At 49.8% G+C, this 27617-nt stretch overlaps 1 protein-coding gene across 1 annotated transcript in view; it reads right to left on the bottom strand.

Annotated features, from left to right (window-relative positions):
• DHX16 (DEAH-box helicase 16) overlaps positions 1-27617 on the bottom strand; it is a 180709-nt gene that overhangs the window by 31579 nt on the left and 121513 nt on the right. The window contains exon 19 of the mRNA XM_069241954.1: positions 15433-15594. Within this exon, the coding sequence (XP_069098055.1) occupies positions 15433-15594 (162 nt within the window). The remainder of the gene's footprint in view (positions 1-15432; positions 15595-27617) is intronic.

Here is a 27617-nt window from a genome sequence, read left to right as displayed (position 1 = left end):
GAGACTCCTCATCAGGGTGGGGCACAGATGCCACTAAATAAACCTGGGCTCAACCTTCTGGAAGCTGTGGGGCAGAGCGGAGGCATAACAGAGACGTGTAAAGTATTTATGTAGTGCTAAAACAGGAATAAAGTCGAAATGCAAAAGAATACAAATCCCATAAAGAACTGGATAAAATAGAGTAACATTTAATAAACAAAATGACACCAACATGACAGAAATCCAAGAAGGGGAATCAGAGAGATGAATTTTTAAAGTTTTAAACAGAAATAGTGCCAAGAAGTGCCAATTATAGTCAACGGTTGCAGTACAACAGGACCTAAGTGCAATTTGACGCAGTGGAGCACAGATTGGATACACTAACTAGATTTGTCCTGGTCAAAACTTTTACTTTCTGATTTTAGTCGGTTAAGTTGCAACCCACCAAAGAAGAACACTTCTAAAGCTTCCCAGGACCTCATGGGAGTCATGTAGAGCTCACATTGAGCAGACAGAGGCCAGCACGAGGGCCCAGGTAAGGTCCAGTTGCCACTGGTCAGCTGGACATTTGCAGGAAAAGGCCTCTTGTGGCTTGTTGGGTCCTTAAAGCTTTAACAGGACGACCACTTTATAACCCCTCATGTACCCTGCCCTATCGGCAATATGGCCTACATTGGGGTGACAATGATATTTAAAAGGAAGGTTTAGACCGGTCAAAAAGGGACTATTACAACAGGCTGGATTTGTAGTTTACAACTGCACGGCCAGGCTATAATCCTAGGCCTAGAGACATGCTTTACACTGCCACTATAGTGGATAGCACAATGAGTGCTACAGTCCACTAGTAGCATTTAATTTAAAGGCCCTTGCTACACTTGGTAATATACACTAGGGACTTTAAATAAATCATTAGGGTGTATAACAATTGTACTATGTCTAATGGAGGCACAGGCACTTTACCCATGGTTAGCAGAGGTAAAGTGGACAGAGTTCTAAGGCCAACAAAAATAGGGCTCCGAAAAAAAGGCAAAAACAAAAAAGAAAATTAAAAACAAATTAGGGTAACCCTGGAGGAAAATGGCACATGTACAACAATAGTGGATTCCGCTCCAAATCTGTCATTTGCTGCATTTGATCAGGAGACGATTTCCAGTCAGACTTGTAGAAGATGCACATAAAAATGTTACTTAACATAGTAACTCATGTATTCTTAGTCCTTCCATCCCACGAATGAGACATACAAAAGAGCAGACAATGGGCTGAGATGTAGAAACTGCAGACTCGTGAACCAGTTCTTGAACTCCGTTCCAGCTCGAGTGGAAGTACTTTGCAGCCTAAGTAAATGAGTGTGGGACTATGCCTTGTTGAAAACTGTATAGAGTTCACTGCTGACCGAAACAGGCCAGAATTTATAATTTTTGGTGCAAAACTGCAGGAATGCCGTTTTGCACCAAAATGTAGAGTGCTGGCTTGCGTCATTTTACATGCCAGCCGGGCGCCGCATTAATAGAATGGTGCAAGCCGGCGCTAAACGTGGGCTAGCGTCTTTAAAAAAAGACTCTAGCTGGGTGATGTTGGCAATAGGGAAGGAGGGGGCTGTGCATCAAAAAAATTACACCAGCCTGGTTAGAGGCAAAAACATGCCTCTAACCAGACTAGCTCCATTTCCTGGCGCACAACCACCAAAAATATGACTCCTGTTTAAGGAAAGACAGGAGCCATGATTACCACTCCAGTGACCAGCACAGGGGACAAGTGTCCCATGGGCATGGCCATTGCACCCTGTGCCAAGCAGGGGGCCCCAAGTCAAGGCCCCCGATGGCAAAAAAAAAAAAAAAAAAAAAAATGTAAAAAATACTTACCTGGGATGGGCCCCCCCTGTTCTTGGGGCTTCGGGAGGGCAACTGTGGACTCACTCCATGATGTTTAACCTTGGAGAGGGTCCACAGGTTCCCTGATGCCTGGTCTCACCCAGGTGTTAAATAATGGTACTAAGCAAGTTTAGCGCCATTATTTAGCCCCTCATCCTACCCGTGTGTCATTTTAGCATAAGGGATAAATTATGGGGCTATGGGGGCAGCACAATTTTTTGGATGGGAACGCCTAACTTGCATATCATTGCCGCAAGGTTGGTTCACCCATCCAAAAAAATGGTGCAAACTCCTATATTTTCATGTAAGACGTTTCTAACGTCAAAATATAAATATGGAGTTAAGTTTGCACCGAATTTGCGTAAAAAAAAAAATGATGCAAATTCAGCACAAAAGGAGTATAAATATGGGCCTAAGTTTGGCAGCTCGTTGCACTAAACTTGCAGCCATCCAGGTGTCGCACAAACCAACCACAGACGCTGAATAAAGTAATATTACATGGTACTGAAGCATCATCAGCTGTTGAGGACCACAAGGCAATGGTGATCGTGAGAGACAAAAGCAACAGCAAAACCCAACTCTCTGCATTCACAGTTCATGTCATTACCAAGGAGTTTGGGCCTGAAAGCGGCAGGTCAGGTGCGCCTTGTGTTCAGGGTGGTGAGATAGGCCTTAAGTGCAATGTTAAGAACTAGGAGGGAAGGGGCTACAGGTCGGTCAGGCCGTTCAGGGTATTGATAAAAGAAGTGCAAGCATTCTCAGCCTGGCTGTGCCACTGTGTGGTCAAGGGACAGAAGTGTTGCTGGTTGGCCATGTCCAGAGCATATCATATAAAACATCTGGCCTAGCTCAATCTTGTAAGGGTGTGAGGCTGCCAGGTATGCCCAGCACGTTTATCTCTGTACCAGGGGGTCTATGTGATAACCACTCAAGTAACAAGCACTGAAGGTTAGTCAGTGTGAAAGGGACAACGTGCCTCACTTACAGGCTCGCCGACAGGATCGTTCACCACAAACATGGTAGATATTCCCGTCCCTCCTATTACAAACGCATTATAGCCTATGGCACTTGCAATACAGCAGATAAACTATCTGCCATGTTTGTGATGAAGTCTCCTGTCCACCAAACTCTAAATAAGTGTGCATTAAAGATAACTCTCTAGCTAACCTCCACCTTCCCCGAGTCAGTGGTCTCGGAACCCTTCATGCGGCGAGTTGCTCCCCTCTTTATGGCTTAACTCAGCTTTGCTTCTCCGTATTTGCCACCACCTTACGCTGATGAAATGAGTGCGGGGAAATCTGGTAATATGAGAGTCTGTGAGAGTCTCTAAATTTCATCTCAGTCGGAAAGAAGGCTGATCTCAGTAGGAGACAATGGATTGGCCACTGTAGTTTGCAAAAGACTTGAGTGGCAGCCTAGAAGTTACGGCTTTAGGGCATTCAATTGCCTTTTGTGGAAGCGGTTACACTGTCTGGTGGGAATACACTGGCTCTAAGGTTGACACTTCTGTGGTAGTGGGTTCAGTGTAAACACTCTATAATAGTAAGTTACAGCACCAATTAGCACTCACTACTTGCCCATGTACTCCTGGGGACAACAAGCTGTGTAACGGCGCCCAAGCAGGCGGATTTAGTCTCCATTCCTTCCATCGGGCCCTTTTCACCACAGTGCAGAGGCAGCCAAGGCTGCTTGTGCACAGCCTGATCGCTAACAAGAGACAAGTCATTACTGTTATTCTGAGCTACAAAAGTACTGGGGTAACTTCTGCACATACAGACCACACGACAGGAGCATTGTGCATCCTGCAAACGTACTCTACACTTGGTTTCAGGTTCCCTGCTAGGCATATTACCAATATCCAGAATACTTGCTTGGTGGCACAGAAGCCCAAGTGTATGGGCAACTTGCCAGGTATCACTGAATGAGTACATCCCTGCCTGTAAATATAAGGCATTGTGGAGTCATGGTTTGCATACTAGAACTCTGCCACCTTGTATATGACTCAGAGAATCCACCTGTACCACAAAGGCTGCTGCAGCTCCTGGTAGTTCACATGCACTGTGAACTGGGTGTGCTTCCTAAGAGAAATGTGGAAACTAATTTGAACAACAATCAATCGGATGTAGGATGATGATGAGAATCCTGGATCTGACCCCAAGTAGACTCCATTAAAGAGACTGCTCTCTAGAGACCAGCACTGCACCAGGCATCAGCTTCTCTAGAGACCAACACTGCAGCCAGACCTCAGCTTCTCTAGAGACCACCACTGCAGCAGGCATCAGCTTCTCTAGAGACCACCACTGCAGCAGGCATCAGCTTCTCTAGAGACGACCACTGCAGCCAGACCTCAGCTTCTCTAGAGACCACCACTGCAGCAGGCATCAGCTTCTCTGGAGACCACCACTGCGGCCAGACTTCAGCCTCTCTGGAGACCACCACTGCAGCCAGACTTCAGCCTCTCTGGAGACCACCACTGCAGCCAGACTTCAGCGTCTCTGGAGACCACCACTGCAGCCAGACTTCAGCCTCTCTGGAGACCACCACTGCAGCCTCTCTGGAGACCACCACTGCAGCCAGACCTCAGCCTCTCTGGAGACCACCACTGCAGCCAGACCTCAGCCTCTCTGGAGACCACCATTACAGCAGGCATCAGCTTCTCTAGAGACCACCAAGGCAGCCAGACTTCAGCCTCTCTGGAGACCACCACTGCAGCCAGACTTCAGCCTCTCTGGAGACCACCACTGCAGCCAGACTTCAGCCTCTCTGGAGACCACCACTGCAGCCAGACTTCAGCCTCTCTGGAGACCACCACTGCAGCCAGACCGCAGCCTCTCTGGAGACCACCACTGCAGCCAGACCGCAGCCTCTCTGGAGACCACCACTGCAGCCAGACCGCAGCCTCTCTGGAGACCACCACTGCAGCCAGACCGCAGCCTCTCTGGAGACCACCAAGGCAGCCAGACTTCAGCCTCTCTGGAGACCACCAAGGCAGCCAGACTTCAGCCTCTCTGGAGACCACCAAGGCAGCCAGACTTCAGCCTCTCTGGAGACCACCACTGCAGCCAGACCTCAGCCTCTCTGGAGACCACCACTGCAGCCAGACCTCAGCTTCTCTAGAGACCACCACTACAGCAGGCATCAGCTTCTCTAGAGACCACCAAGGCAGCCAGACTTCAGCCTCTCTGGAGACCACCACTGCAGCCAGACTTCAGCCTCTCTGGAGACCACCACTGCAGCCAGACCTCAGCCTCTCTGGAGACCACCCCTGCTGTCAGACCTCAGCTTCTCTAGAGACCACCACTGCAGCCAGACCTCAGCCTCTCTGGAGACCACCACTGCAGCCAGACCTCAGCTTCTCTAGAGACCACCACTGCAGCCAGACCTCAGCTTCTCTAGAGACCACCACTGCAGCAGGCATCAGCTTCTCTAGAGACCACCACTGCAGGAGGCATCAGCTTCTCTAAAGACCACCACTGCTGCCAGACATCAGCTTCTCTAGAGACCACCACTGCAGGAGGCATCAGCTTCTCTAAAGACCCCCACTGCTGCCAGACATCAGCTTCTCTAGAGACCACCACTGCAGCCAGACCTCAGCCTCTCTAGAGACCACCACTGCAGCCAGACCTCAGCTTCTCTAGAGACCACCACTGCAGCCAGACCTCAGCCTCTCTAGAGATCACCACTGCAGCCAGACCTCAGCCTCTCTAGAGATCACCACTGCAGCCAGACCTCAGCCTCTAGAGATCACCACTGCAGCCAGACCTCAGCTTCTCTAGAGACCACCACTGCAACCAGACCTCAGCTTCTCTAGAGACCACCGCTGCAGTCAGACCTCAGCTTCTCTAGAGACCACCACTGCAGCCAGACCTCAGCCTCTCTAGAGACCACCACTGCAGCCCGACCTCAGCCTCTATGGAGGCCACCATTGCAGCCAGACCTCCGCTTCTCTAGAGACCACCACTGCAGCCAGACCTCAGCTTCTCTAGAGACCACCACTGCAGCCAGACCTCAGCTTCTCTAGAGACCACCACTGCAGCCAGACCTCAGCTTCTCTAGAGACCACCACTGCAACCAGACTTCCGCCTCTCTGGAGACCACCACTGCAGCCAGACTTCCGCCTCTCTGGAGACCACCACTGCAGCCAGACTTCAGCCTCTCTGGAGACCACCACTGCAGCCAGACCTCAGCCTCTCTGGAGACCACCACTGCAGCCAGACCTCAGCCTCTCTGGAGACCACCACTGCAGCCAGACCTCAGCTTCTCTGGAGACCACCACTGCAGCCAGACGTCAGCCTCTCTGGAGACCACCACTGCAGCCAGACGTCAGCCTCTCTGGAGACCACCACTGCAGCCAGACGTCAGCCTCTCTGGAGACCACCACTGCAGCCAGACGTCAGCCTCTCTGGAGACCACCACTGCAGCCAGACGTCAGCCTCTCTGGAGACCACCACTGCAGCCAGACTTCAGCCTCTCTGGAGACCACCACTGCAGCCAGACCTCAGCCTCTCTAGAGACCACCACTGCTGCCAGACCTCAGCCTCTCTAGAGACCACCACTGCAGCCAGACCTCAGCTTCTCTAGAGACCACCACTGCAGCCAGACCTCAGCTTCTCTAGAGACCACCACTGCAGCCAGACCTCAGCCTCTCTAGAGATCACCACTGCAGCCAGACCTCAGCTTCTCTAGAGACCACCACTGCAACCAGACCTCAGCTTCTCTAGAGACCACCACTGCAGCCAGACCTCAGCTTCTCTAGAGACCACCACTGCAGCCAGACCTCAGCCTCTCTAGAGACCACCACTGCAGCCCGACCTCAGCCTCTATGGAGACCACCATTGCAGCCAGACCTCAGCTTCTCTAGAGACCACCACTGCAGCAAGACCTCAGCCTCTCTGGAGACCACCACTGCAGCCAGACCTCAGCCTCTCTGGAGACCACCACTGCAGCCAGATGTCAGCCTCTCTGGAGACCACCACTGCAGCCAGACGTCAGCTTCTCTAGAGACCACCACTGCAGCCAGACCTCAGCTTCTCTAGAGACCACCACTGCAGCCCGACCTCAGCCTCTATGGAGACTACCACTGCAGCCAGACCTCAGCTTCTCTAGAGACCACCACTGCAGCCAGACCTCAGCTTCTCTAGATAGCACCACTGCAGCCAGACCTCAGCATCTCTGGAGACCACCACTGCAACAGGCATCAGCCTCTCTGGAGACCACCACTGCAGCAGGCATCAGCCTCTCTGGAGACCACCACTGCAGCCAGACCTCAGCCTCTCTGGAGACCACCACTGCAGCCAGACCTCAGCTTCTCTAGAGACCACCACTGCAGCCAGACCTCAGCTTCTCTAGAGACCACCACTGCAGCCAGACCTCAGCTTCTCTAGAGACCACCACTGCAGCAGGCATCAGCCTCTCTGGAGACCACCACTGCAGCCAGACCTCAGCCTCTCTAGAGACGACCACTGCAGCCAGACCTCAGCTTCTCTAGAGACCAGCACTGCAGCAGGCATCAGCTTCCCTAGAGACCACCACTGCAGCCAGACCTCACCCTCTCTAGAGACCACCACTGCAGCCAGACCTCAGCATCTCTAGAGACCGCCACTGCAGCCAGACCTCAGCATCTCTAGAGACCGCCACTGCAGCCAGACCTCAGCATCTCTAGAGACCGCCACTGCAGCCAGACCTCAGCCTCTCTAGAGACCACCACTGCAGCCAGACCTCAGCATCTCTAGAGACCACCACTGCAGCCAGACTTCAGCCTCTCTGGAGACCACCACTGCAGCCAGACCTCAGCTTCTCTAGAGACCACCACTGCAGCCAGACTTCAGCCTCTCTGGAGACCACCACTGCAGCCAGACTTCAGCCTCTCTGGAGACCACCACTGCAGCAGGCATCAGCTTCTAGAGACCACCACTGCTGCCAGACTTCAGTCTCTCTGGAGACCACCACTGCAGCCAGACCTCAGCCTCTCTGGCGACCACCACTGCAGCCAGATCTCAGCCTTGCTAGAGACCCTCACTGAAGCCAGAAGTCAGTCTTTAGAGCGCACCACTGCAGCCAGACGTCAGCCTTTAGGGCCACCAGTGCAACTAGACATCAGTTTCTTTAGAGACCATCACAGCCCAGACTCAGATTCTTTTCAGATGGTAGGAATTATTTATCTTGTGCCCAAGATCTTGAGGTCTGCTTTGCAATGGATTCTATTGATGTTGTGAACTTTATCATTTTAATTACAGTTGTGCGTGAAAGTGTTTTGTGGAACTGCTTTGGAGCTGCTCATTACTTTTGTGAGCACTGGTTGTCCTGAGTAAAAACTAAAACTGATCACCTTCTACTGATGATGCTGGATCTAAAAAACAAATAAGCATTAAAAGATGGTGTTCTGCAAGTCCCTCAAGGACATGCCACTGGTGTGCCTTCATCACCTGCTTCTGCTCTCCTGGCAGGAAGTCATATCAGTCCAGAGAGTTCAGAGGCGGAGGGAGATATTCTGCGTACGGCACAAGGTCTGTTCCATTCAGACACCATCCTACTGTGCCCCTCTCTGCTCATCTGAAGATTATCTCCATCTGTGATGGAGAGGAAAGGAGACTAGAAACTTGACTCGCTACAGAGTGAGTACAGCAGTCTAGGGACACCCTTTTCCTTTGGCACAGATGGCTTCAAAACCTTTTCCCACAAGTGATTGTATGATCAAAAAGCAGACCACTAAAATCATGGGAATTATGAGGATGTTTGCTGGAATAAGCATTTAGGTCTAAATTGCCTGTTGTATCTCTGATAATCCCAGGATTAAGAAATTAATTAAAAATTAATATACAAAGGCTATGTGAGAACCTTCTTCATAACACTTGGTCACACATATCAGCCACTTTATGGAAACCCTCCCTTAGCCCTGCCACCCAATACTTTACTAAACTGTTTTAGTTTTCATTTCCTCCCAGGTCTGGACGGTGCATGCAGCCCTGATGGTCTGCGAGGCAGACTGGTCTAATGAAGCAGAGCAGTAACAGCTGGCGCTCGAATCTCCGTGAAGTCACGGATACAAGACGTGTGTGAACTTGTGGGTGAGAGAACCAGAACCTTTAGTTTTTCAGCAAATACTCCAAATGGTTTCATCTGGTGCTCTACAGGCAGCAGCATCCGAGCTCTGGAACAACATGTATGATGCTCAGTGTGCATCTCTGACTGATCACACTAAACTACTCAAATCTAGAAGCCCCTCTTGTGGCTTGATGCCAACATGAACCAGACATTTGTCAGTTACACTAAAGAACCTATAAAGCACATCCCTGTCCGAGTTCATGGCACATTATCTTTCCAAGGAGCACACCTCTGCTCGTATTGATTCTAGGATACCTCGCACACGCTGCTTTGCGGCGCCTGAGATGGAATCTCTATGTTGAGTTTAGATACTGCCGCGACAGCCTGAAGCAACGCAAGACTAGGTGAGTCTCTATGCACAGTAGTCACGAGGATAGTCCAAACAGGATTATTTTATGTGTCAATGTTGGTACCTCCCGCTTCTGCTGAGGACTGGACCAGTCGGAGCTTCTCTCCGATGGCGCAACCTCTGCGTCTGCAAGGACACAATGGGAAGAAGATGCTCCACATGGCAGAGGGTGTGATTTTAAGACAGCACAAAGCAGTGGGACTATTTCTAAATGCAGATAAAAACTGCTGGCACTTATGTCACTGCCAGTCGTAAATCTTACGCCACAGACACAACTTGTATCATATTTACATCCAATATTCGACAGCACAGAAACCCTGCACAGCATCAGACACTTGAGGTGTGACGCATTATGAAGCACAGTCACTGTTTAATAAAATACTTCAGTAAACACTTTTGCAATTTATTACTCCTGGGTTATACTATTACCGAATTTAAAAATCACAATTTACCACAGAAATATGTAAGGCCAAGTCGCCCTAAACAGGATTTGAATGTATGTCCTGCAGATGAAGAAAAGAAGCCAGAGGTGAGTGTTTAACTAACTAGACTATTCTGCTAACTAAGATTAGATTGACAGACTCATGGCTAGTATTTTGTTTACTAAAAGCATTGCTCGTTCTCGGATGCCAGACATGTCTCTTTTGTCAATCAATCGTACCAAGGCTGTGGGTGTAGGTCTTCCCCTGCTGCATCATGGTCTACGTCTGAGAGATGCCCCCACCATGATGAGGGATACTCTGTAGAGGCTCCTAAGGGAGAGAGCCTGCAGCTCCATACACCTTCAGGCTGATGTAACAAGTATATACAGCACTCTACCATGTCACCCATGCAGCATCACTGGATGGTTTGAGCAGCTTATGAACCAGTTCATCAAACCTTCACCAGCAGCTTAGCTCTGCAGTGCAGCAAACTCCAGTGCAATATTCCTGTGCGCGCTTCGAACTGCAAAGTAAGCGTCACCAGCCTTAACCAGACAATCTAAGCGGCCAATGAAATAGGAAACATGCCAACAGGACCCCAAACATCCAGGGCACAGAACATCTCTTCGAGTACTTACTAGGGTTGGATGCAAGAGTCTTCTTAGAATTGTACCAGGCTTTCACACTAAACTATCACAAAGAGGAGTGCACAATCAAACACTCCTCTTCCACTCAAACAGGGCTCCTGACCCTGTATGAGCGCCTAGAGAGAGCAAACCCACATGAGGAGTAGCGCAGATGCACGCAGCAAACCCCACGTGCCATCAATGGTTCTTCTTTCTTTGGGACGCAGGTCATCCAAGACCCATTCAAAGTAGTCCGCAGTGGCCAGAAACTGCCCTGTGCCCTAAAGGTGGAGCCCACCTGCCACAAGGGATGGTGGAAACCACTGCCCTCGAGAGTGGAATGGCTCAGTTTTTCATGTCTGTTTACAGACTACTGTACTTTAAGGCACTGGCACCAATTTCAGCTTCACAAAAGTGCTTCTTCCTCTGCGAACAATATCTCAGGCGCTAATGTTCAGTTCTGCAATAGGAGCACAAGCAAGAGTCAAAAGGTAGGAAAGTGCCTCTTTTGGACGTGGTTACCCCCCCACTTCACTCTCTGCCTCGTATAGTATGTAATTTTGACTGGAAGTTCCTGCTAACCAAGTCCCCAGTGCCAGATCTCTTTCCCAAAACTGCACTGCTGTTTCCCCAATTGGCAGTTCCCTAGTAAATGGTACCCTTGGTACCTAAAGCCAGGGGTTCTAAATGGGGTCCCTGAAGGCCGGAGCACAAATTGTGCCACCCTAAGAGACCCCTCACCAAGCACATGACCAGCTGCCATTAGAGGGTGCGTGCCTTGGTGCAGACGAAAGTGAAAACACGACATGGCACACAGCCTGTGTGCCATGCCCCGAACACTGCATGCAATATATGTAAGTTACCCCTCTAGCAGTCCTTACAGCCCTAAGGCAAGGTGCATTATATTACATTTGAGGGCATATCTGCACAAAGTGACCAGGGGGGCTGTTTTAAAGGCACGTGCTGGACACTGGTCAATAAGAGTTCCCCAGCTCCATGATGGCTTCACTGAAGATAGGGATGTTTGGTATCAAACATATCGTATTGGTGAACTCACACTGATGTCGGTTTGATTTACCAAAACATGGCACCCAGAGGGCCTCTTAAAGGTGCCTCCCCCTCCCCCGAAACCCTACTAGCCTTTGGGGTGCTCGCTGACCAGTTTCTGCCAGCCTGCCACCAGAGACACCTGCTCTCAGGAGACCCAGAACAAAAGCCAGTCCGGGAAGGGGGTGTGACACCCCATCCCACAGTATGACCTGCTGATTAGCCTTCCTAAGGCGGCAAACCTCAAAGGACTGTTGCTTTTGAAATGAGAATCTGGCTCCACTCACAGGAGAGGAAGCCAACCCCCTGTCCAGAGCCCATTTGGCACCTAGACAGGTGGGAAAATTAGCTAGTCAGGTAGACATGAGACCGCCAGGCTAGTACCAACCCCGAGGTGGGCTACTGCGTGGTGGACACGATTTTTCAGAAGGGTTATAGCCACTTCCAATAGGAAGTGATAATATAGGGAGCCCCTGAAATCAGCATTTAGGGGAGCACCTGGCACCAGAGTAGCAGATCCTGACGACCTAAGAAGACCAAGGACACAGACAAGCCGCAAAAGCAGAAGAGGAGAAAAGAAGCAGCTGACTTAGTACCAACCCCGTCAGCCTGTCTGCATCCCTCATTGAAATCTGATCAAAGTTGACTGGTCCTGCGGCTGTGCCTACAGAAAACCAGGATGACTGCCTGCCCTCGAAAAAGACTCAAGACCACCCGCAAACAGCTGACCTGTTTTCCAACAACCTCCAAAGAAGGGACTCTGAAGGCTCTGGAACCACCAAAACCTGAAGTCACCACTGCAGATGCCGTTTCTGACCCGAGTTGAAGTGGACCACCAGTGCCAAGGTTCCCCAGCCCTCCAGAGTTAGAGTACATTGGGATTTCACCCCTCCTGAACCCCCAGAAGTCGCCTGAAGCCTCTGCACGCAGCCCCACTCCACTGCGACCACTCTAGTAAAGAAAACCAGACACCTCTGCAACCGTTGCCTCTGAGCCGTGGAAAATAGGACCAAAGGTACCGATCTGTTCCCAAGCATCGTGAGGCCTGAGCTCTGCTGTTGCTTCAGCCCGGCTGGCCTCCTGGCCAGAGCCTGCAGCCTCTTTTCGCAGTGACCCATCTCCATTGTAGCGCATTGGGCACCCAACTCTGTTCTGTTCCTGGCCGCCCCCCTACCGCTGAGGGTGTACTGTGGGTGCTGTCTTGGACCCTGCCCACTACTCACCTTAACCCCAGGAGATTAGTTTTTGTAAGTTGCTGTACTCTGTTTGCAGACCTTGTTTTTCCTCCCGTAACATTGCAGAACTCGGAAATTGCACTGTGTCCGCTTCTTAAAGTGAAAAGAATTCCTATTTAAAAACGAACTTACCTGGACAATTTTTCTCTGATGCCTAAACATATATAAAGCTACCTGCTATTTTTATAAATTGGCGCTGATCTCCTTCTTGAGTCTGTCTCATTTACACACTATTGTGTGTTTTTGTACAGGTCTTGCACTCCCCTGTGCTAAGCCTATGGCTGCTCAACCACACTATCCCTAAATAGAGCACTTTGGGATTGAATAGCAAGCCCCGTCCCCTCACTGGGGAATCCTTGGACTCTTTACACGATATTCACATACCACATACAGGGCCTGCTTCCTACCACAAGTGTGGAAGAACAAAATGAATTAAAGACGAACCGCGCCTGCCTCCTGCCACTATGCGGCATCCTTTACTGATGCTCCTCAGACATTTCTAGCTCATAGATCACTCCCTTGGGTGCCTCCAAGTCTCAGAAAGTCGCCATCATCTGCAGAGTACTTAGCGATCCAAACTGTCCCCAGTCATCGTTAGCCTACACATGGAGCCCCTTAGGGCGCTACTTGCAGATAACAGCATCAGTATTCACCATTAGGCAGATGATACACAACTTTCAAAGTCTCTGCTTAAGACATCCACTGCTGGCACGTCTGCTAGGATGCCCAGCTCCTGCGCCGAGCTTAACCCAACCAACCCACGGTTCCTGTTTGCCAAGAACAGCAAACTAGAAATGGTCCAAACCTGGCTCACTGGTATGTCCCACGGCTATTTTAAACCCAAACTTTAACCCATCCCAAGACACCTGAGTTCACCTTAGACACCAGCCTCGCCCTCGAAGAACACACTGCCAAAAAAACAACGATGACTTGCTACCAGCTCTCTCTGCCAAAGAAAGGGAAGCCGTTCCTCCCAGAATGAACTTCAGCGATCCTGTTCACACCCTTGGTATTCTCGCATCTGGATAGTGGCAAGACCCTGCTACACGGCCTCCCAATCCACGAAGGTCCCCCTAATGTTTACCAACAACACAGCAATTGTTATACTGGGCTTGAATAAACATATCACATCGCCTCTGTTCAGATGCATCATTTACAGAACCACCACAGAGTACCTCAGTCTACTGGTCTAACAAACTCTCCTGGGGCTCTTGGCACATTCACAACCAAGACACCATCAGACTGGAGACAAACACAACAGGCCTTTTCCATCCATTCTTCTACCATTTGTGCTACCATTCCCGTCTCCCTGTGAAATTCTGCAACTCTGCTATACTTCAGGAAAGAATTGACGGCACACATCTTTAAAGAACACTAAATTAAGATGCAGTAATAGCCTCCTTTGCTTCCAGAAACAAACTACGCTTCCAATCACTCGCTGGCTCCATCCTAGCCTTTGGCCCTGTAAAGCACTCCTCTGCCTTTCACACTGCCCATGCTATGCAAGTAAGGTGCATACAAAGAATGCAACTGGCTGGACATGCTGGACGCCTTAATGCAAAGAAAGGGGGCTGCAAGTCTCTTAAAGAGGACTGCAGCAACACAAGTGATCTGTCCTGACAGGTGCCAGTGTGCCCAACATGGTCCTGGATGTGCCAGTCCAGCTGTGCAGTTAGAGCCTATGGGAGAAAAGAGAGAGAGAGCAAGTGAGCTTGTTGCCCTGTGTGCCCAATGTGATTGTGTAAGTGCCAGTTCAGCATAGCACTTCAAGTAGGAGAAAAATACTGTGGCGAAGAGGGAAAGAACAGGGAGCGGTGCCCTGGCATGTGCCAGTGTGCTTAACATGATCATGGACGTGCCAGCCACGAAGGATGCTTGTACCTTTTAGAGACCTTCATGAAACCTGATCCAGAGGGAGAGGCCGCGCAATTTATTCTGATTAAATGCGAGAGAGGTGCTAGAAAGGGTGCTTAGGGAAAAGTACAGAAGGGAGGGAGACGTGGCCAGAAAGCATGAAGATGCCGGAGTGTGGGCTGGGGTTGGGCTTGAGGTCTAAGGTCTCTTATTCTCAGTCCTCCTTCCTTTAATGCTCGGCCTCCCGCTGGGAGACTTGGCCAGAAAGCATGAAGATGCTGGAGCGTGGGCTGGGGTTGGTTTGAGGTCTAAGGTCTCTTATTCTCAGTCCTCCTTCCTTTAATGCTCGGCCTCGCTCTGGGAGACTTGGCCAGAAAGCATGAAGATGCAGGTGCGTGGGCTGGGGTTGGTTTGAGGTCTAAGTTTCTTATTCTCAGTCCTCCTTCCTTTAATGCTCGGCCTCAGCTCTGGGAGACTTGGCCAAAAAACATGAAGATGCAGGAGTGTGGGCTAGGGTTGCGGTTGGGTTTGTGGTCTGAGTTCTCTTATTCTCAGTCCTCCTTCCATTAATGCTCAGCCTCAGCTCTGGGAGACGTGGCCAGAAAGCATGAAGATGCAGGCGCGTGGGCTGGGGTTGGGTTTGAGGTCTAAGTTCTCTTAGTTCTCTGCCGCCGTCCATTGATATTGGTCATCCCATGTGAAGGGATGAAGGGACTGGAATGCAACAGTACAGCTGGGTCCAATACACAGAGAGAAGCACTCTGCCCCATGAAAACAGTCTAAGATAATCACACTGAAAGAGTCACTGTTGGCTTTCCGACTTTGGATGCTGGAGGAATTACTTGCCTAACTTCTCCCTTCAAAATAAATACATGGATGACATAAACAAGTATATGTGAAATATTCCCCATTCCTTACTGTACTCCTTTGTACAGGTGTCCTCACCTTCCGGATTGGTACGCTGTCTCTCTCGCAGCTTGTCATTTCCACCTCGATCCTCTCCATCAACCCTTCCAGCTGCTCCCGCACATCTCGAGCCCGCCTCATCGAGCGAAACTGGATGTAGGATTCGTAGCACCACTGAGTAGAGAAGTTGCTATCCACCCACTGAGGATAACAGAAGGGCAGGAGTCAGTCGGGCATGATTATCAGACTCAAAATCACAAGTAATGCTAATGTGCGTCATCCACAGCAAAGCAAAGTTTACTTTACATCCAATAATTATATTTCTGATGGACACTATACCTTGTCACAGATTCCTCACCCATGACTATCCTCCAGGTACCAGACATGATACAGAATTCTCAACCCAAGCAACAGCTCTCGAGTGATGCCAAGCGGCTGTAGAAAGCTGGCCTGACGTGTGGTGAGAACCTATGATTTCATCACCTTATAGCAGGTCCAGGTATCCCCTATCAGTGTAGTGTAGGTAATGTCTAGGAAGCCAGGCTCTCTAAAGGCAGCTATGGATGAGCAGCCAAGGCTTATCTAGGAGATATGCAAAGCTCATGCAATACCACTACAGTCACACAGCACTTACACACATAAAACAACTACACAGTGTTACAAAAATAAAGGTACATTATTAGGGTAACACAAACACCAGAATACTGAATAGGCAGTCCCCCAACTAGAGATAAGTAAATACACTATTGTATACACATTAGAAATCAGTAAAGAGCACATGAAACAATAAGCATTGGCAAAAACAATAGCAAATAGTGAGGGCCCTACGGGAGGGCCAAACCATATACTAAGAAAGTGGAATGCGAGACAGAGTTCCCCACCCAAGGATGCGGAATTGGTAGAGGAGAGCTGGAGGAGCTAGGAACCCCTGCAAGGAGAGACAAGGGCTTACTGTCTTCCAAGTTGGACAGCTGGCGGAAAGGACCAACAGGACCACTCCAGACCCCCACCTGTGATGCGGGATCCACACAGTCCCGGAGGAGAGCAGATCCATGCAGACTGACGTCGTCGCAGTTGGTGCCTGCAGATGCAGCGGAGTGACTCCTTCAATCCAAGGGAGATTTCTTATTACATCTTGGGGCAGGCTGGAGTCTCGTCGACCTCAGAGGATGCACAGTCGGGAAATGTTGCAGTTGCTGCAAAGAGCCAGAGAAACAATGTTGCAAAGCGGAGTTGTCGCCGGAGCAGCAGATTGTTGGTTCCTGATGAGTCCAATTGCGGTTACTGTGGCCAGAAGACAAAGTAAATGATGCAGCGGAGCCCTGCTGGAATCTTGCACGTCGAATCTGTGGGCCCACCCAAAAGGGAGACCCTAAATAGCGCAGGAAGGGGGATTGATTACCTAGCAAGGTGACCACCTATTGGGGATAAGGGTGACGGAGGGAGGGGCTGTGACATCACCTACCTGACCTGGCCACATGGAGTCTCCCAGGGGCCTACACACATCTTGGATTCAAGATGGCAGAACCAAGTGGCCACCTGGAGGAGCTCTGCGCACCACTCCTTTGTCCGCTTTCACAACAGGGCAGGGTCCGGGGGTCCCTGGACTGGTGCAAACCGGTGTATGCAAGGAGGGCACCAAATGTGCCCTTCAAGGCATACAGATAGCTTGGGGAGGCTACCCCTCCCAAGCGATGTCACACCTATTACTAAGGGGAGAGGGTCTTGCCTCCCTCTCCCACAGGAAATCCTTTGTTCTGCCTTCCTCTGCCTAAGCTGGTCAGGCAGCAGGAGGGCAGAAACCCATCTGGAGGATGGCAGCTGGGTGAGCTGGTTACAAAACCCTGAAAGACTAGTGGGAGCAATACTGGGGGGTCCTCTAAAGAGCCCCCAGAGTGCACAGAATCATACAACCAATACTGGCAACAGTATTGGGGTTTGATTCCGACATCTTTGATACCAAACATGCCCAGGTTCAGGGTTACCATTATGTAGCTGGACACAGGTAGTGTGTCCACTACACGGGTAAAATGGCTTCCCTACACTTACGGAGTCCAGTGCAATGGAGCTGGAGTTTGTAGGGGCACCTCTGCTCATGCAGGGGTGCCCTCATACACAGGTACCTGCATCCTGCCCTCTGGGCTAGGAGGGCCTGCCATGGGGGTGACTTACAGCGACCTGGTGCAGTGACCTGTAGTGAAAGGGTGCATGCAACTTTTTCACGCAGGATGCAATGGCAGGCCTGCAGACACAGTTTGCATGGGCTCCCATGGGTGGCAGAATACATGCTGCAGCCCATGGGGAACCCCTGGTGCCCCAATGCCCTGGGTACCTAAGTACCATACAGTAGGGACTAATATGGGGGCACCAGCATGCCAACTGTGGGGTGTGCAAACTCCTAAGCAACCAAAGTTAGAGGGAGAGAGCACAATCACTGGGGTCCTGGTTAGCAGGGTCCCAGTGAAAACAGTGAAAGCATACTGCCAGCAGGCACAAAAGTGGGGGTAACCACGCCAAAAAGAGGGTACTTTCTACAGCTGCATCACACAACTCCAGTCGTGGGTGAATCTGCCTCGGATGTGATGTCATCAAACCGCATATGGCACAGAATGGGGTGCAGGGGTAATTCCTTCCAGGTTTTCTGCTACTCATTGAGACACGCTACAGAACAGCAGAAACGTATCTTCACCTAGTTATCTCAAGCACCGACTCATAAGGGGAGGAGAGAGAGGGGCGGGGAATCTGCAGGACAACGTAGTATCCACTGTAGGACGACGTAGCATCCACCAGCAGGAACAGGTTACTCACCATAACAATCAGTCTACATCTTATCTCAGGCACCGACTCATAAGGGGAGGAGTGAGAGGGGCGGGGAATCTGGAGGACAACATAGTATCCACCAGCAGGCAAAGGTAACCTACCTTGAGGGGTCACCCCTGCAAAGTACATGGAGGGGCCCCCACCGGACTCACTCAGGAGCTCTCATGCCAGGGTACTGAGCAGCGGGGGCACTACAGGGCCTGCGGGGGCTTTGTTGCGCCATTGCAACACAGCCCTGGTAAAGTATCCGTACCTGTGTGCCTGAGCCGCACAACAGTAATGTTTGGCAAAGGTGGCAGAGAGGACCAAGAGGCAAATATGAGTCACTGAAGGCCTCTGGTAAGAGCAGTAAAGCTGCCTTGGCGTTAGTGACGTGGGTAAAAATTATATCCGCAAGAGCGTTCCTAGCCAAGGTACGCAGGATCTTTGTCCAAAAGGTAACCCCAATTATGTGTTTGATAACCATCTCCTCCAAAGCTCACCACTCTGTATCGTCTTGTGAGGTCGATCTAGTAATTACCATGCACCTGGAAGACAGTCTATGTAACCTCTCCTCGTCCTTAGTGACGTAAGATAAGGAATAAGAGAACAGAAGAGAGAAGGACTCGCCCAGAGACATTCTGCGGTATCAAGGACCAGCAAGGAAGACGTACCAGCTAGTCAAGATAAGAAACAGTAAGCGGTAGCCAGAACGCAAGGGGCTGCTACTCGTGCACGTATGGGCTGAAGTTACGATCATTAGAAACACAATCTTCAAATTAAGTGAATTAACTAAGTAAATGTGTACTAGTTCAAAATGTGAAGGAATAAGGGAGGACAACAAATTCAAATCCAACTGCGGAACAATGAAAGATGTAGGAGAATGTCTGACCTCCTGGAAGCACAGGGTTGATCAGGGAGACAAACAGGCAGACGGTGAAGCTAGATCGCATTTGACAGTGGTGACTGCAAAGCTCCGCGGTGCAGGGGGAAGCACAGAACATCGGAGATAAGATAGTAAGAAGTGCAAACTCTCAGATGCAAACTAGGCAACAATTCTGACAAACCGACTTTGTAGCAGGTTTTCGGGCAGCCAAGATGGTGCCTGCCACTTCTGGTGGTAAACAGAATGTATCTAGTTGGCACTGCTCAATCATCACACGAGCAGATGAAGCATCACAGAATTGGGCTAGAGAACACAATCATTCTCCTGAGAAGGAGGAAGAGGGGGTGGACTGCAGATTTGCAACAAACCATGTGTGTGTTTTCACCAACTCGTCAGTGTACTAAACCATCCTCGCCCAATCTGGGGCGATCAGGATCAACACCGTCTGCAGGACCTTCAACATAAGTGGTATCAGCTGCAATCCACAGAGAAGACCTCATGACCAACTGAGTCATTCAGAGGGATGTGCACGGCACAAAATGGATGACGCAGCTTCAAAAGAGATCCGTGCATTGACATATCTGTTGAATCAAGATGATAGTACCACTCGTGGAGCTATAGTGAGGAGACCCCCACAGGGTGCACCCCTCCTGGGAGAAAATCTCACTGCCGTGCCCACTGCCACTGGCCTAAGGCTGCCCAACAGAGGGTCCAGGACCCCATATGTTGCCATGCCTGTTGGTGTAATGGGCTGGGGTAGCATTGAATGGCAGGACTTCAATGGTGCCACCCAAGATGGAAGAATGACTTTAGAGGAAGGCAGACAACACAACTCAAGCACATTCATGTGCACTTATTTCTCTGATGTAAACCAAACATTGTGGATGAGCACCCAAGTCTATTGAGTAACTGAGGCGTGAGGACCAACCCACTGTGAAGTGGAGGGGAACATCCACCAATTGAGATCCAGGAGTGCAGATTTTTAAAAATCTACACCCGAACCAAGGGGCTACCGGATGCTGGAGTCAGTTATTTTAGGTAAAACGGAAGGGCCCACCAGTCACACCCCTCCAATACAAACTCATGGTGGAGGGAGGATTCATAGTTGTTTTGAAACAGGATGCAAGATGGGGAAGACTGCAACTGTAGGTTTCGGCAACCCTCAAGTACACCCTAACTCAAAAGGAATGATGGCCCAGCAGGGAAGGTTGCTGTCCTCTGGAGATATCCCAGGAAAAAACAGAACGACTGGGTTAACTCCTTCACAGTAGACGCTAAACCGGTATAGAAAAACAGGTCAATTAATGCTGCCCAGACTTTCCCCAAAACGCATCCACATTTTTTATGCAGAGTAACCGCTGTGGCTATGGATCCAGCCATTGTATTGGCAGAATCCAGAATTCAGGATTTCTTTGGAAGCTCACCAAAACAGAGTGTTTGTTAATATTCAGATCAAAGAGTAGCCCCAGAAAGAGTTACCGAAGGTAAGAAATTTGTGCTTCTGATGGATGATTCTATCCCCAAAGTTTCCCACCCTTTGAACAGGTACCAAGGCAACACCTCCTGAAAGAGGTGTATGTGCAGAGGGGTGGAGGGGAACTATGAGGAATGAACTTGACACTAAGAAACTGTGCAGGAACAGGCGGGCAATGTGGCCCTATGTGCGACTCAGTGAATCCAGGCAGTAAGGTCTGATGAAGCTGTGGACAGATGCCCAAGTAGCCACCAGAGAGATACCGGTAACAAGACACTCCTAGCTAAAGCGAGAGAGGCAGCTTCAGCTCTTGTAGAATAGAAGACAGCCATCTGCAGTCGCCTTCGTGCCAAGGAACAGCACGTGTTTATGAAGAGACAAACCATCTCGATAAGTTCAATTTCTGGACTGCCTTCCCCTTTTTATCTTCACACCGGAGACCCCAACTGAGAACTGGTCACTCACCCAGTGATCCTTAGTACGGTCGATGTAAAAACTATGGGCTCTCCTGAAGTTCAACTGATGAGGCTGCCCTCCACCTTCAAGGCATGTGGTGGACAGAAAACAAACAGAGCGCAGCAGGTTTCCCCACATGAGAACATGACGTGGTCTTGGGTACAAAGGGTGCCGGGTCCAAAGCACCATCTTGTCCAATGGGAAGGTGGTGGATGGTGGTTGTACCGAGAATCTGCAGCATGCATGAGTAACTGGACCTAAAGAAGTTCCCTCAGAACTTAAGATCAGAAGGCACAGTATCCGTCTGTGGGCTGCCAGACCTGAGAAGGGTTTCTCTAAAGCAACCAAAAAGGCTCCAGGAGCACTTTATATTGTTATATTGACTGGAGATGGAACTTCTGCTCTTTCCTGTACCACAGAGGTAGGCAAGGACCTTTTCTTCTGTCAAATGCACAAGGACTGGCGGCATAGTAAACAGACATTTTTTGAAAGCACCGCCAAAATTAGAACCTTCGAAGGCACAGAGTCGGGAGTCGTAAAAGCTGTTAGATTCTTTAAGTCGTAGGAGCAAGCTCAACCTTAGGAGGTGGCCCAGAGGGTTGCAACGGCACCGTAAAAAAATCCAACACAACCTGTCAAAATGTCTCTACCCGACAAGGTTTGCATAGGAACTCCAGATACATCTTTAGCAGAACAGAAATCAGGTCAGACACCCAAGAGACTGGTGTTAGGGGAACAGTACTTCAGAGTTTGCTAGCTGCCCTTGGAGTGGGTCTTACTTCAAGAAAGAAGAGGCCTTCTCCAGCCCTATTAAACGTTTAATGTTTTTTTTTTTTTTTGCAGAAGGATCCCTTGTGAGGGAACTTCTCCTTGTTAGGGGACTTACATAAAAGATGGGAGAGGGGCAGTGTAAAGAAATGGCTCCCTGTTGCAGTTACCCCCCACTTTTTGCCTGATGCTGACTTGACTGAGAAGTGTGCTGGGACCCTGCTAACCAGGCCCCAGCACTAGTGTTCTTTCACCTAAAATGTACCATTGTCTCCACAATTGGCACACCCCTGGCATCCAGGTAAGTCCCTTGTAACTGGTACCCCTGGTACCAAGGGCCCTGATGCCAGGGAAGGTCTCTAAGGGCTGCAGCATATCTTATGCCACCCTGGGGACCCCTCACTCAGCACAGACACACAGCTTGTGTGTGCTGGTGGGGAGAAAATGACTAAGTCGACATGGCACTCCCCTCAGGGTGCCATGCCAACCTCACACTGCCTGTGGCATAGGTAAGTCACCCCTCTAGCAGGCCTTACAGCCCTAAGGCAGGGTGCACTATACCACAGGTGAGGGCATATGTGCATGAGCACTATGCCCCTACAGTGTCTAAGCAAAACCTTAGACATTGTAAGTGCAGGGTAGCCATAAGAGTATATGGTCTGGGAGTCTGTCAGACACGAACTCCACAGCACCATAATGGCTACACTGAAAACTGGGAAGTTTAGTATCAAACTTCTCAGAATAATAAACCCACACTGATGCCAATGTTGGATTTATTAAAAAATGCACACAGAGGGCACCTTAGAGATGCCCCCTGTATTTTACCCAATTGTTCAGTGCAGGACTGACTGGTCTGTGCCAGCCTTCTGCTGAGAGACAAGTTTCTGACCTCATGCGGTGAGAGCCTTTGTGCTCTCTGAGGACAGAAACAAAGCCTGCTCTAGGTGGAGGTGCTTCACACCTCCCCCCTGCAGGAACTGTAACACCTAGCAGTGAGCTTCAAAGGCTCAAGCTTCGTGTTACAATGCCCCAGGGCACTCCAGCTAGTGGAGATGCCCGCCCCCTGGACCCAGCCCCCACTTTTGGCGGCAAGTCCAGGAGAGATAATGAGAAAAACAAGGAGGAGTCACTGGCCAGTCAGGACAGCCCCTAAGGTGTCCTGAGCTGAGGTGACTCTGACTTTTAGAAATCCTCCATCTTGTAGAAGGAGGATTCCCCCAATAGGGATAGGAATGTGACCCCCTCCCCTTGGGAGGAGGCACAAAGACGGTGTACCCACCCTCAGGGCTAGTAGCCATTGGCTACTAACCCCCCAGACCTAAACACGCCCTTAAATTTAGTATTTAAGGGCTACCCTGAACCCTAGAAAATCAGATTCCTGCAACAACAACAAGGACTGCCTAGCTGAAAACCCCTGCAGAGGAGGACCAGAAGACAACAACTGCCTTGGCTCCAGAAACTCACCGGCCTGTCTCCTGCCTTCCAAAGAACTCTGCTCCAGCGACGCCTTCCAAAGGGACCAGCGACCTCTGAATCCTCTGAGGACTGCCCTGCTTCGACGACGACAAGAAACTCCTGAGGACAGCGGACCTGCTCCAAAAAGACTGCAACTTTGTTTCAAGAAGCAGCTTTAAAGAACCCTGCAACTCCCCGCAAGAAGCGTGAGACTTGCAACACTGCACCCGGCGACCCCGACTCGGCTGGTGGAGAACCAACACCTCAGGGAGGACCCCCGGACTACTCTACGACTGTGAGTACCAAAACCTGTCCCCCCTGAGCCCCCACAGCGCCGCCTGCAGAGGGAATCCCGAGGCTTCCCCTGACCACGACTCTCTGAAACCTAAGTCCCGACGCCTGGAAAAGACCCTGCACCCGCAGCCCCCAGGACCTGAAGGACCGGACTTTCACTGGAGAAGTGACCCCCAGGAGTCCCTCTCCCTTGCCCAAGTGGAGGTTTCCCCGAGGAAGCCCCCCCTTGCCTGCCTGCAGCGCTGAAGAGATCCCTTGATCTCTCATTGACTAACATTGCAAACCCGACGCTTGTTTCTACACTGCACCCGGCCGCCCCCGCGCCGCTGAGGGTGAAATTTCTGTGTGGGCTTGTGTCCCCCCCGGTGCCCTACAAAACCCCCCTGGTCTGCCCTCCGAAGACACGGGTACTTACCTGCAAGCAGACCGGAACCGGGGCACCCCCTTCTCTCCATTATAGCCTATGCGTTTTGGGCACCACTTTGAACTCTGCACCTGACCGGCCCTGAGCTGCTGGTGTGGTGACTTTGGGGTTGCTCTGAACCCCCAACGGTGGGCTACCTTGGACCAAGAACTGAACCCTGTAAGTGTCTTACTTACCTGGTAAAACTAACAAATACTTACCTCCCCCAGGAACTGTGAAAATTGCACTGTGTCCACTTTTAAAATAGCTATTTGTGAATAACTTGAAAAGTATACATGCAATTGAAATGATTCAAAGTTCCTAATGTACTTACCTGCAATACCTTTCAAACAAGATATTACATGTTAAATTTGAACCTGTGGTTCTTAAAATAAACTAAGAAAAGATATTTTTCTATAACAAAACCTATTGGCTGGATTTGTCTCTGAGTGTGTGTACCCCATTTATTGTCTATGTGTATGTACAACAAATGCTTAACACTACTCCTTGGATAAGCCTACTGCTCGACCACACTACCACAAAATAGAGCATTAGTATTATCTATTTTTACCACTATTTTACCTCTAAGGGGAACCCTTGGACTCTGTGCATGCTATTCCTTACTTTGAAATAGCACATACAGAGCCAACTTCCTACATTGGTGGATCAGCGGTGGGGTACAAGACTTTGCATTTGCTGGACTACTCAGCCAATACCTGATCACACGACAAATTCCAAAATTGTCATTAGAAATTGATTTTTGCAATTTGAAAAGTTTTCTAAATTCTTAAAAGACCTGCTAGGGCCTTGTGTTAGTTCCTGTTTAGCATTTCTTTTAGAGTTTAAAAGTTTGAATTAGATTCTAGAACCAGTTTTAGATTCTTAAAAAGTATTCCAACTTTTAGAAGCAAAATGTCTAGCACAGATGTGGCTGTGGTGGAACTCGACACCACACCTTACCTCCATCTACAGATGAGAGAGCTAAGGTCACTCTGTAAACTAAAGAAAATAGCAATGGGCCCCAAACCTACCAAAGTACAGCTCCAGGAGCTTTTGGCAGAGTTTGAAAAGGCCAACCCCTCTGAGGGTGGCAACTCAGAGGATGAAGATAGTGACTTGGAGGGAAATTCCCCCCCTCCAGTCCTACTTAGGGAGAGCAGGGCTACTCAAGCCCTGACTCCACAAATAATAGTCAGAGATGCTGGTTCCCTCACAGGAGGGACCAACAACTCTGAAATCACTGAGGATAACCCCAGTGAAGAGGACATCCAGTTAGCCAGGATGGCCAAAAGATTGGCTTTGGAAAGACAGATCCTAGCCATAGAGAGGGAAAGACAAGAGATGGGCCTAGGACCCATCAATGGTGGCAGCAACATAAATAGGGTCAGAGATTCTCCTGACATGTTGAAAATCCCTAAAGGGATTGTAACTAAATATGAAGATGGTGATGACATCACCAAATGGTTCACAGCTTTTGAGAGGGCTTGTGTAACCAGAAAAGAACAAATCTCACTGGGGTGCTCTCCTTTGGGAAATGTTCACAGGAAAGTGTAGGGATAGACTCCTCACACTCTCTGGAAAAGATGCAGAATCTTATGACCTCATGAAGGGTACCCTGATTGAGGGCTTTGGATTATCCACTGAGGAGTATAGGATTAGATTCAGGGGGGCTCAAAAATCCTCGAGCCAGACCTGGGTTGACTTTGTAGACTACTCAGTAAAAACACTAGATGGTTGGATTCAAGGCAGTGGTGTAAGTAATTATGATGGGCTGTACAATTTATTTGTGAAAGAACACCTGTTAAGTAATTGTTTCAATGATAAACTGCATCAGCATCTGGTAGACCTAGGACCAATTTCTCCCCAAGAATTGGGAAAGAAGGCGGACCATTGGGTCAAGACAAGGGTGTCCAAAACTTCCACAGGGGGTGACCAAAAGAAAGGGGTCACAAAACCTCCCCAGGGGAAAGGTGGTGAGACAGCCAAAAATAAAAATAGTAAAGAGTCTTCTACAGGCCCCCAAAAACCTGCACAGGAGGGTGGGCCCAGAGCCTCTTCACAAAACAATCCTGGGTACAAGGGTAAAAACTTTGATCCCAAAAAGGCCTGGTGTCGAAACTGTAGTCAGTCTGGACACCAAACTGGAGACAAGGCCTGTCCCAAGAAAAGTTCCACTCCAAACTCCAATCCAGGTAACACTGGAATGGCTAGTCTCCAAGTGGGATCAACGGTGTGCCCAGAGCAAATCAGGGTCCACACTGAAGCTACTCTAGTCTCTGAGGGTGGGGTGGATTTAGCCACACTAGCTGCCTGGCCGCCTAACATGCAAAAATACAGGCAGCAGCTCTTTATTAATGGGACAAGTATAGAGGGCCTGAGGGATACAGGTGCCAGTGTCACCATGGTGACAGAGAAACTGGTTTCCCCTGGCCAATACCTGACTGGAAAAACTTATACAGTCACCAACGCTGACAATCAGACTAAAGCACATCCCATGGCAATGGTAACTTTAGAATGGGGAGGGGTCAATGGCCTGAAACAGGTGGTGGTCTCCTCAAACATCCCAGTAGACTGTCTGCTTGGAAATGACCTGGAGTCCTCAGCATGGGCTGAGGTAGAGCTAAAAACCCATGCAGCCATGCTGGGTATCCCTGAACTGGTGTGTGTAAAAACAAGAGCACAATGCAAGGCACAGGGTGAAAAAGTAGAGCTGGAGTCTGGAAGAATGGCCCAGCCTACCAAGAGAAAAGGAAAGTCAGTTGGGAAACCAACTGCAACACAGTCAGAAAAAGAGAACCTCTCTTCTCAGGAAGAAGTTCTGCCCTCTGAGGGAACTGAGCCTTTGGAGCTTGAACCTTATCAGGTTGAGCTCTTAGGCCCAGGGGGACCCTCAAGGGAGGAGCTGTGTAAGGGACAAGAAACCTGTCCCTCTCTTGAAGGCCTTAGGCAGCAAGCTGCTGAAGAGTCCAAGGGCAAGAAAAATGGAACACATAGGGTCTATTGGGAAGATGGACTCCTGTACACTGAGGCCAGAGACCCCAAACCTGGTGCCACTAGGAGAGTGGTAGTGCCTCAGTCGTTCAGAGAGTTTATTCTGACCTTAGCCCATGATATTCCCCTTGCTGGGCATTTGGGACAAACCAAGACGTGGGAGAGGTTAGTCAACCACTTCTACTGGCCCAATATGTCCCAGAAGGTTAAGGAGTTTTGCCTCTCCTGCCCCACCTGTCAATCCAGTGGTAAGACAGGTGGGCATCCAAAGGCCCCCCTCATTCCACTTCCAGTGGTGGGGGTCCCCTTTGAAAGAGTGGGTGTGGACATAGTTGGTCCACTGGAACCTCCCACAGCCTCAGGAAATATGTACATCCTAGTAGTAGTGGATCATGCTACTAGGTATCCTGAAGCTATTCCCCTTAGGTCGACTACTGCCCCTGCAGTAGCCAAGGCCCTCATTGGTATCTTTACCAGAGTGGGTTTCCCTAAGGAGGTGGTGTCTGACAGAGGTACCAACTTCATGTCAGCATACCTAAAACACATGTGGAATGAGTGTGGAGTGACTTACAAATTCACTACACCATACCATCCACAAACTAATGGCTTAGTTGAGAGATTCAACAAGACATTAAAAGGCATGATCATGGGGCTCCCAGAAAAACTCAAAAGGAGATGGGATGTCCTCTTGCCATGTC

Source organism: Pleurodeles waltl, chromosome 6 (genome assembly GCF_031143425.1).
Source record: "Pleurodeles waltl isolate 20211129_DDA chromosome 6, aPleWal1.hap1.20221129, whole genome shotgun sequence".
In the NCBI taxonomy this organism is placed as follows: domain Eukaryota; kingdom Metazoa; phylum Chordata; class Amphibia; order Caudata; family Salamandridae; genus Pleurodeles; species Pleurodeles waltl.
The sequence above is the reverse complement of the archived record's forward strand: the minus strand, read 5'-3'. Positions and strand labels throughout refer to the sequence as shown.